General features: G+C 32.4%; 1 protein-coding gene and 1 long non-coding RNA gene across 2 annotated transcripts; both read left to right on the top strand.

The window, feature by feature from the left end:
- Positions 1-214: 214 nt before the first annotated feature.
- Positions 215-2,160, top strand: LOC122582027 (protein EARLY RESPONSIVE TO DEHYDRATION 15-like). The gene is made up of 3 exons (XM_043754370.1): positions 215-316; positions 1,319-1,695; positions 1,786-2,160. Exons 2-3 carry the CDS (start codon positions 1,338-1,340, stop codon positions 1,911-1,913), a joined length of 486 nt encoding a protein of 161 aa, XP_043610305.1. The 5' UTR covers positions 215-316; positions 1,319-1,337; the 3' UTR covers positions 1,914-2,160.
- A 4,558-nt stretch (positions 2,161-6,718) lies between these two features.
- LOC122580874 lies at positions 6,719-7,520 on the top strand. Its single transcript, XR_006320902.1, has 3 exons — positions 6,719-6,849; positions 6,962-7,082; positions 7,235-7,520. It is a non-coding gene; the product is annotated as an uncharacterized LOC122580874 (long non-coding RNA).
- Positions 7,521-11,960: the final 4,440 nt, after the last annotated feature.

Raw genomic sequence — 11,960 nt, 5'->3', positions numbered from 1 at the left:
CCCTTCTTATCACCGTCCGATCAAAACCAAAAAACTCAATCTCAACCATCCAAATCCTCCAATAATAATTCACCTGGTCCCACACACCTTCCCAATCACTTTCCCCCAGTCACAAATAACCACGTGTTCGTCAACCACGTCGGCTGTTGACTATTTGACCGCCTTTTATATAACAAAACCTCAGGTTCGGATACCAAACCTATCTCTCACCCTATAAATACATGTATATCCTTTGTATCTGTATCTATATTATTATCTGATCACCCGAGCCAAAATTCACAACCCACACCTCCTTTTTTTAGATATTTTTCTTCAGGTATAATCTTACTTTATTTTGAATTTGAATCTATTATATTTAATCTGATTTTATTTTGATTTTGATCAAAAATTCAAAATGATGAATGGATGAAGCTATTAGAAGATAATAGATAGATTTTTTTATAATTTTTTGTAACTTATGTGACATTTTTTCTGATCGTTGACCTACGTTGACTTGTTATGATCATAGAAATTACTAATTAGGATTTTGATTATATATATAGATATTTTGTTATTTTAATGGTTTATGCTTAATTTTGAGGTTAGTATATGTCTAGATATGAGTTTTGTGATGATTAGTGGTGATCGTTGACTTGCGTTGACTTAAACGAGGATTGAAATTACGATCTGGATGATGTATATATCAGTTTGTGTGATGATTTGAGTTTAATTTTGAGGTTAATAATATCATCTAATAGTTTTGTGATTGATTTGGTTATCGTTGACTTATTTTGACTAATTTGAAATTTATGTATGTGTTAGTTTTGTTATTGATTTTGAAGTAAAAATATACATATACGTATAGTCGTATGCGTATATTGATTTTGTTAGTGTGTGTGGATTGGATCATGATCTGATCTGTAGAGGTTTGAGCTTAATATATTGATAGGATTGTGATGAGAATTGTAAAATATGATATTTGTTATCTTAGATCATGAATTTTGTTTGACTGTACGTATCGAGTATTAGTTTTAAAGTTTGGCCGAGTTTGATGGTTCGATCATGTAATTATGCTAGATGTGATTGGCTACTAGATATCGATCTTTAAAGTTTGGTGGTTTACTTAGGTTTATGAAAAAGGTAGTACTGCCGGTTGGTAGGATGCATTTGTTGATACTAGTTGCAATGTAATAAAGTTTTGGTGAAATCAAATCGTTTCTGATTGTTTGCTAAAGGACGCTTGATATCTATTTGATATCGTTTTAGAGCGTAGAACAATGTCAGGGATGAAATTTTGATCATCTAATCTGAGTCTGTTTTAATTTTCATGAAATTGTAGCTTTAGTACCGAGCTAAAAATGACGTTAGTTTCTGCACAACGGTCTACGCTTAATCCAAATGCTCCATTGTTTGTACCTGCTGCTGTCCGTCAAGTTGAGGATTTCTCGCCAGAATGGTGGGAGTTGGTGACAACCTCCACATGGTTTCATGACTACTGGCTTAGCCAGCAACAGGGTGAAGGCGGTTTCTTTGGAAACACGGAGGATGAATTTGATTACTCTGACATTGTTGATCTGCTTCCTGATTCCATTGATGCTGATGAAGATACCTTGACTATGGAATCGCAGTATGAGCAGTTCCTCCTTTTTTCTGAAATGGAAAGGAAAAACGCCAAAGCTTTTGATTCAAGTGCTATCAAACAAATTCCCGCAAATGGTTGGTTAATATACATTCGTGTAATGAAAATATTGTATCAAACGATTGTTTACGCTTAATTTGACTCGACTGTTAATGGCTAATAATCAGGTCTCGAATTGGAGCTGAAACCAGTGAGGGGACCAAGGTCACCAGTGGAGACTGCTAGGTATTGGGAAAAGCCAGCAAAGCCGATTAGCCCCAAGTCACGCACACAACGCATCCAGCAACCACGTTAGATGTGGTTAGTTATAAAGATTTCTCTGGTCTAGGGTAGTATCAATTTCATATAATCCAGTGTTCAACAACCGGAGTAGTGTCATTTGTTATGTTGTAATTTTCTGTATAGAGCAAGGTCTCAGTTGTCGTCGTATCTAGCCTTGTTCATATTCTGACATCGTTCATTTCGACTAGCCAGGGAAATGTAAAGGTAAATGTAAAAAAAAAAAATTGGAAAAGTAGAAATTCATGAAGCATTTGATATCATTTTTCTGCTTATATGTATGCTTTGTGTGGTGTTATTGTAGTTTACTATATAGTTCTGCAAAAAATTAGACGCAATGATACAAAGTTACAAACATACTTGACATGGTTCGATGGCTACATACCAATACAATTTAAAGATGACAGGGAAGATCAGTCTGAATCGGGTTGATTATAAACTTTAAATGGGCTGGTTGGCTCAAACGCCTTGAAATTTGCAACGAATACAATCTTTCATCAAGCAGCCCCAGTTGTTTGAAATCCAGGCTTCGTAGACTTGAAAATTAAGAGGTAAATCAAACAGTCCGAATTGTTTAAAGTTGACTAACCCAAAGTTTTAATATATATATCAAACTTTTATAGTTAACAAATTTTGAACCATGATAAACTAAAATATAACATCGTAAACTCATGTATTGGACACAAACCTAAAATCTAAATCCATGTGCTCATGTACATCATTATTTGATAATAACGTGCTGAATTTCTATCAGTTTTTAAAGCAGATGTGTTTAATTTGATTTTTTATCCCTCAATTGTATGATTTGGGTGAAAAAGTCGGGGATATGCTACATTTCGTGTCTCAACAGATTCTCATGTGACCATTTGAGGAAACATCAATTAAGATTAAGAAATATTGGAATGGTACACAAGGCGCCGGCTTAAGCTTTTTAGAAACCTTAAGCGAGATCAATATTGGATGCCTAATATATTCTTTGAATTTTGCTAAAGTAAGATTCATTCCCTTAAATAATTGATAAGCTATTATTCTCATAAAAAATTAATAGAGTTAATTACTGAAATGGTACCTAACATTTGCGTCATATTACTGGTTTCATAACTTTCCTTTCAAAATTACGCTGATCATACCCAACGTATGCAAATCTCCACTTGGATCATACTGAAGGCCAACGCAGTCAGATGGCCGTTAAAACCTCCCCCACGTGACTTGCACGTGAGGGTTAAAGATGTAATATCGCGTTTTAATGTTTCATAATTACTGAAATGGTACCTAACGTTTGCACGATATTGCTGGTTTCATACCTAATGTTTCTTAATTACTTAAATGGTACCTAATGTTTAGTTATTATTTTTTTTATATATATTTTTTAATTTGTTTTATTTTTCTTGTATAAAAATTATCCAAAATTTATTACAATTTAATGAAAATAGTCAAACGCACTTATAATCCACTAAAAAATATACCTCGCAAATTTATAAAAATTATTTGGTATTTTTTTTAGTGGATTATAAAAATACCTCGCAAATCTATTTGGTATTTTTTTTTAGTGGATTATAAATGCATTTTGACTATTTTCATTAAATTGTAATAAGTTTTGGATAATTTTTATAAAAGAAAAATAAAACAAATTAAAAAAATACAAAAAAGTAAAAAAAATAAATTAATAACTAAACATTAGGTACCATTTAAATAATTAAGAAACATTAGGTATGAAACCAGCAATATCGTGCAAACGTTAGGTACCATCTCAGTAATTATGAAACATTAAAACGCGATATTACATCTTTACCCCTCACGTGCAAGTCACGTGGGGGAGGTTTTAACGGCCATTGGACGACGTTGGCCTCCAGTATGGCCCGAGTGGAGATTTGCATACGTTGGGTATGATCAGCGTAATTTCGAAAGGAAAGGTATGAAACCAGTAATATGGCCCAAACGTTAGGTACTACTTCAGTAATTAACTTTAATTAATAAGCTATCATAAATAAAATATCCAAACTACTGATTTCACACAAGAATAAAATGATCATGTTTTGGGTATATATTGAGAACATTTTGTATGTCTAGAGTCTATTGAGAACATTGAGAACATGTTTTGGGTATATATTGAGAACATTTTGATAAGCTATCATAAATAAAGTATCCAAAGTCTTTATCACAGTGATAGAATAAAATTACCAAAACATGATAAATCACCAATAATAATAATAAATGATATTTTAAACCAAACGAGAACGGTACCCGCGTGTTGAGGCGGTGATGGAGGTGATGGTGAAGTGGTGACAAATAAGAATTGACTCTTTAACACACAAGAACACAATTTTAATAACAAATGCATCCTTTTTATATTTTAGTGCCAATAGTTTTGACCTTCTAATCTACTTTGTTTTAAATCTTCGGCATTAGATTATCATTAGGTCATGACTGATCAACATTATTTCGAGACTTTGAACATTATAATTATAACCTATATAAAATAAATTGGGCTATTTGATTAGAAAATCCCTCAATTTGTTCCAAATTTTTTTTTAGGGTTCGAACAAAAAGCTTCTCTATTGTAAGGAACAAAACCGGCAAAAACGTCTTTTGTGGGACTATCACTACGTAACCAGTCCCTTTTAATTTTTAATTTCATTTTGAATTATTTGAATAAAAGTTATTAAGATAATTAATGCCAACTAGACTTTTTTTACTGCCACATCATCAACATCAAAAAGTCATACACTGGACTTCCTAACTTTAGTATCCGACGACAGATTTTTCAGTGACCACTACAGTTTCCGGCCAACATAACACACTAAAAAGTCATCCCTACTTAACAATAAAAAGACTTCGCTTCCAAAACAAAATCCATACACTAGATTTCTTAACTTACTCAAAACTAGATATATCTTAATCTGTACAACATCTACATACATCAGTGGAAGTCAATAAATTCCACATATTCCTTAATTTAACAGTGTATACTACATCAAGAAAAATAAATGTCATAGAATTGCTCTTGATAACAAATGCGAATACAAAGCTGAAGCAATGTCAAGGCACCTATATGAAAATTTCCAAAAGTTGTTTGTAGCTTTACAGTCAACTAACCAATTCTGAAATCTTGAACAATGAAAGCTTTCATTGATTTGGAAGAGAGCCTAATTTAAGTTTCACTCAATCTTCTCAATAGACATTCATCTTCTGGCCACATATATCTTAACTGTACTCAAAACCACAAGACCAATATCTAACTTAATTAGATCTATACATCAATCAATCCTCTAGCTATCTTGGACTTTCTTTCTGTTATAGGACTTGTCAAGATACTAAGTATTTTGAGCAAAAGAGAAGATGGGTTTTGGTGGTTTTGCTAGAAATCGAAAATAACCAAGAAAGAGTGGTTTTGGGGATGTGGCGGTGCAGTGTGGTGACCTTGGTGACGGCGCGACGTGGGAGTGGCGGCATAGGTGACGTTAGATATTATTGGGGTTTGGGTGGTTGCCTTTTGTTGCTTAGATGATGATGGAGATTATCTTTGTAGTGTTTTGAGGTGTATCCCGTTTCCCCGGCAAGGTGAGGCGGCAGTACGGCAGGGGTTGCCGGAATCAGAAAAGAGAAAGGGAGAAGAACATTAATGTCTATCTGCAAAGTGTTATTTGTAGATATACATTTTTGTATATTTATATTATATTATACGTATATAATATAATACGAAAACAAGTACCCGCGCGTTGCGGCGGTGAGATGGTGGGGTGATATCTAGGTCATAGAGTATGATAGTCAAATGCCTTAGCCGTACGGGCTCCTCCCTCGGATTTAAAAATTTGTCGAAAGTATATCGAATGACATCTCTAATGAAAGAGTATGAAATTTTAAGAACACCTATACAATTTTTATAATTTATCGATGTACGGTTTTTGAGACAAAAGATTTTGAATGAATTGGAGGAATAAATGATTTATGGAGGAGAGAGAAAAAAGATGATTGGTTGAGATTAGATGAGAGAGAAATTTGTCGAAAGTATATCGAATGACATCTCTAATGAAAGAGTATGAAATTTTAAGAACACCTATACAATTTTTATAATTTATCGATGTACGGTTTTTGAGACAAAAGATTTTGAATGAATTGGAGGAATAAATGATTTATGGAGGAGAGAGAAAAAAGATGATTGGTTGAGATTAGATGAGAGAGAAAGGGTATTATGGTTATTTTAAATAAATATAGAATAGATGAGAGGGACATTTTAGGGATGTACTTAAAATCAATATTAAAAATTTCAATTCAATGTTGAAAATCTGGAAGGAATCTGCTTTATAATATAGTATATATATAAATAAATAAATAAGATTAAGTGGGGTCTTAGGAGTCCACATAAGTAATGACTTGCTCCACATCATGTCTCAACCGGTAAAGTCCCACAAAAGAAGTTTTTACTGGTTTCGTTCCCTACAATAGAGAAGTTTTTTGTTCGAACCTCAGAAAAGGTATTCGGGACAAGTTGAGAGACTTTCCAATCAAATAGCCCAAATAAATTCGTATAAACAGTAGCTTATTGTCCTTATCTGTAGTTTTAAGTTAAATATATAAATTATCAAAAGTAATATCAAAGGTGACGCTTGTTACAGTGGTTTGTGTCTTTTTTTTTGGGGGGAGGTTTAAACCCTCCCCCCCCCCTTTTTTTTATTTTATTTTTGTTTTTGCACTTTGCCCCCTTTTTTTTTTCTTTTCTGCCCCTTCCTTTTTTTCCTCTTCCTTTTCTGCCCTTCCTTTTTTTTTTCCTTTTCCTTTTCTGCCCCTTTTGTTTCTTCTTCTTTTTTTTTTCCCTTTTCCTTTTCCTTTTCCTTTTATGCCCTAACCATACTATAATATATGGTGTATGGTTTTTAGGTATGTGAAAACCTTTTGGCCGATGTGCCTGCTAATGGTTATCCGGCAGACGAATACGTAAGACATGAAGAAAGGTACGTAGGGGTAGCTCCAAGTAGAAAAAAGATCCCATTTTTTAAAATCTCCATGCCTTATCTATTTTCTTTCTAAATCTGTGTTCAATTTTGTTTTTTACATTTTGCCTAGGATTCAGGAACTCGGTTTTGTTAGAGTTCACATGCTGGGGGATAACAATTGTTGTCTAAGAACACTGGGATTCTTTACACAGTCTAACCATCGTCGGGTTAGAAGAATGGCAGTAGCCCAGGTACGTCTTTTGACAAAACAACTTAGAGGTGGGGTTGCGTCTTTTGTTTTCAAAGCTTTTTGGGGATTTTTTTCACAATCTCAAATTCAAACATAATTACTTTTGTTTGTAAAAGCTTGCCCATGATAATAGTTTTTTCTTTATTTTTTTAGATTAAGAGAGAACCTGCTAGATATAATTCATTTCGGTGGAACCAGACAGAGCCTTTTGAGGATTACGTGACCTGAATGTTTAGAGATGGAGATTGGGGCGTCGGTGCTGTGATTCAAGCCGTTTGTGATGTGGTATGTTTTACCCCATTATTGATATCTATATTGGCTTTTTGGCGAAGTTTATGTATTCTGTACACTCCTTAAAAATGTCGGATAAGGGTTGTGGATGTGTGTTCAAGTTTGTATTTTGTAACTGTAGAATTCGGTCCTGAGGGGTACTTTTACAGAGGTGATTGCTTGTATTATTTTAGAATTTATAATAATAATAATAATAATAATAATAATAATAATAATAATAATAATAATAATAATATAATAATAATAATAATAATAATAATAATAATAATGATTTGGTATATTTACTTGTCAAAAAAATATCAATACCTGTTTTTTTTAACAGAGTTTTACCGTGCCAGAGACAGCCAACACTGTGATGCCCTTGTTATAATGAATTGAAATGGAGATTGTTGAAGATCGACTCTCTTAATGTTGAAACAATCTGTAATTCTTTGAAGCTTAGCTTCTCTTTAGGATGCACGTTTTAGGATGGTACTGTTGCTACTTCTTATTGCTATTAACTTTCTGTAGGACTTTTTTCGAGCTTAGCTCTCTGTAGGATTTTCTGTTATCTATTATAGGATGGTATTGCTATTTTCAGCTAGTATCGCTACTACAAATTGAGGTTATGGCAAGCTAACACTTTAAAAAAGAGTTGCATTATACATAGATTAAGTTAAAATGCAACACTTATTTAGTGTTGCATTTTAAGGTCAATACATTTTGAAAAGTGCTCCAATTTGTTTTGGAGAATTACAACACTCCGAAAATGTTGCATTTGTTAAAGCTTACCGACAATACTTTTTAAAATGCGTTAAAGAACTGTTACCGAAAATGGAGAATTACACTTTTTAGTTTTCTATGATTATTGATTTATTTTGTAGAGATATTTTATGTTACACAACATGTGTCTAGATATGGGTAAAAGATGCATTGGAATTATAGTAGTATGCTGGTCTTCTGCTTACCTGTTGGAATGGTTCGTTGTAATTATGTGGCTGTGATACCATCAAGTTATCAGAATTCTAGTCATGCTATATCTCATATTTAGTATTGTTTCCTTATTCAATATTTAGTATGACTAGAATTCTAATAACTTGATGAACAAAGTATAATTAAATAAACTAAATATTTTCCTTAACACTTTTTATTTATTATTTTTGTGTGGTATTTCAAGTGGTTACCTTTGAATCTGAGACCATTTGTCAATTGCTAGAGAACCTGCTAAAGGCTTCCTTCAACACCAGTTTATAGGAAAATTGAATGCGAATTTGATATTGTCTCAATATCGACCTCATTCGTGTTTGTTTTGCCACTTGGTATATAAAGTTATAATTAACCTCTTTTGGCTAGTAGCTTACTTGGTTTCCTACTTGGTCAATTTGTAATTGTACATTGTACTCATGCTGTTTGTTTTTCTATTTGCCATAGTTTAGTTCTCTACTTAAATTGTGTTTATTTATAGTCCAGTTTTAGTTATTTGAATAGTCAAGTGAAACCCGAACTGCAAACTTAGACCTGCATTATTTTCTATTTGCTTAAAACCCAAACTACAAAGCTAAACTGCTTGTGAACCCGAACTGCATGAACGTGTTGAAATACTTCTAACCAATACCTGAACTGAAGACAATTGCGGGCTAAAATCTTAACATAGAATCTTTTTTTTCAAAACCCAAGGTACAATTTTGTGCATTTACAGTAGTGAAAACCTGGATCTGAATGTAGGTTGATTGAAAACACGAATTACAGTTGTTTGTTGAAAACCCGAACTGCAGTTGTTTGTTAACACTTGAAATACGTAAATAGCGAACGTACTACATGCCTCCTGGTTCATAAGCTTGCGTCTCCCCTGGTTATTAGTTCTAGTTTTACTCTTTGTTCGGCTTTAGTTTGAGTTGTAGTTCAGCTTTTTGTTAGTTCTATTGTTTTGCTACTGCAAATATGAGAAACCCAAATCGGAAGACTATACATTATTGTTAACGCATAAAACCCGAACTGTATGTACCTGATAACTCAAACGGCAAATTCCACTTAGAACTGCAAGTATATGTTTTTCTGTAAGTGTGACCAAGTTAAACCCGAACTCACTTTTGAAGTTACTTCGGCTTTGACTTTGCTAATTAGTTCAACTTGGAGCTTTCTTTCTTGTTCGGCTTCTAGTTACTTTACATTAGTTCACATTTTAGTTGCAGGAATAGTTCCCATTGTATTTCCTTTTACTTGTTCGTATGTTTTATTTATTAGAGCCTAGGTTTCATATTTGTTTTTGAGTCTAGTTCTCATTTTAAATATATCAGAAAGGTGATGCATACGGGTATATGAATCTAGAGTGGCGGTTGTTACAAAATTGCTACTTGATATGCATTCATCTGGGTGCTAAAATGGCCAAAAAAGTTTTACACATATTCCCATATTAATAAGCATAACTGACGAGTGATGACAATCATATGTGGTTCATCAATTACTCGTATTATTAAATCAGCTGAAGTTGGAAGACAAAAGCTTGAGAGTCTTGATCTGATTTTCGGCAGTAGACAACTTTGTTAAGGACAAAATGTTGAGTGAAATCTTTGATTTTTTGCATACATAAACCTGAGAAAAGACGACATCAGTGATCTTGTGTATGGGTTGAGGGTACAAGTGTACAAGAAATCCATTGCAAAAAAAAATGGTATTGTAGGCCGGACATTGATGATTTTGGTACCTGAAGTCGATATTTAATTTAACATGTATAAAAAAATGGTATTGTAGGCCGGTCATTGATGATTTTGTAAAGAAAAGAAAGACTTTTAACTAGATGATTTTGGTACCAATGAAGTAAAATTTAACATGTATAAAATAGTTATATGTTTATTATAAAATTCAGTGGATATGTTTTTGATATAAAATATAGAGTAAATTACACTTTTCGTCCCTGAAGGTGGCACGTTTTTCACTTTTCATCCCTTAAGTGAAAAAATTACACTTTTGACCTTAAAGTTGGCAGATTTTTTCAATCATCTTCCCTCGCCAAACGTCGTTAAGTTTCAGCCGTTAGGCCGATCATTGATGATTTTGTAAAGAAAAGAAAGACTTTTAACTAGATGATTTTGGTACCAATGAAATAAATATTTAATTTAACATGTTTAAAATAGGTATATATTTATTATAAAATTCAGTTGATGTGTTTTTGATATAAAAAATATATATTTTTTTAATACACTCACTAGCATTTATTTTTTTTAATTATTTGGGAGGGGATTTTTTAAAGTTATCATAACTTGACTATTTTTTAAAGTTATCTCAACTTGACTAGTCAAGTTAAGAAAATCTTGACCCTTAGATAAAAATTATAGTTCAAGATTTAAAACTTATCTTTAAATTTTGACCTTTAACTTTTATCCAAAGTCAAGATCTTAAGTTAAGATAATTTTAAGGAATCATTTCCCTAATTATTTTGACCGTAACTTCATTGCAAAGTTAAACAACCACATTACCACAAGGTATCAATTCTTTCACTATTCTGGAATCTTCATAACTCTTAATTGACCATAAAAAGTCAATGGAAGAAAAGTTAACTAAACATATTTGATGGATATGCTACAAAGATGCTTTTGGAACACTATTAGATATATTTGGTTGGACGGAATGAAATGACAAAAAAATGGAATGAAAAACGTAATGGAATGAACGTGATAATTTATAATTGAATGAGTTATCACCATTCATAGTTATGTTTGGTTGTTAAATAACTATGGAATGGAATTGAAAAAAAAAGACCAAAATACCCTATAATATGAAAATAAAGTATTAACGTAATTTTTAAAGTCATATTATATTTCTTTATTGTATTATCAATATGAAACACACCCTTAGTTGATGATATTCTTACCTTTAGTGATTCCGTGAGCATATTTTTAACGGAAAAGTTGTTAAGCGTATTTGTTTCAACTCATTAATTTTAATCATTTATCTTAGAGCTGGAAATTTTTAATACGAACTTATTATCATTTGTGTTGGCTATAATAGGTTGCGTGTATATTAACATGTCCAAACATGTTAACAAACGAAACAAATATAAAATGAAACTTGCAAAGGAACTTGTTAAAGACAAGAAAACATGACCTATTAACACAATTGTAACGGTTAGGGTCAGAGGCGGTACCAGGAAAAAATTCTAAAGCGGACAAACTTAGAAAACTTATGAAAAATAAATCTAAAAGGAGAAAAAATGTTAAAAACCTATAGAAAATTTTTTAAATTTTATGAAAAAATTAAAAATACATGATAAAATTTAAATTTGAAAGAGAGCATTGGACCCCCTTGCCCCTTTAGTACCGCCCCTGATTAGGGCAATAGCATATTACGAGTACATGTAAGGTTTTATATGCTTACATTTACGTATATATTATGTGTAAAGTTTGTAAGTATACTGTATACGTACGTTTGCAATTTGCAAACACACCCACATATGCATATTTTAGAAACTAGTTATTGTTATTTTTCATGATAAAAGAAAGTTATCCTCCTCCCATGTAAAGGTTGGAGAGCTTTTTCTACCATTTAGGTAGAAACTGTAAGCAGCCTCTCTACTTAGGTAGAGGTAAGGTCTGCCTACATCTTAACCTCC

The sequence above is a fragment of the Erigeron canadensis genome, chromosome 9, assembly GCF_010389155.1.
Source record: "Erigeron canadensis isolate Cc75 chromosome 9, C_canadensis_v1, whole genome shotgun sequence".
In the NCBI taxonomy this organism is placed as follows: Eukaryota; Viridiplantae; Streptophyta; class Magnoliopsida; order Asterales; family Asteraceae; genus Erigeron; species Erigeron canadensis.
Note: the sequence above shows the minus strand (reverse complement) of the source record. Positions and strands in the feature narration are given on the sequence as shown.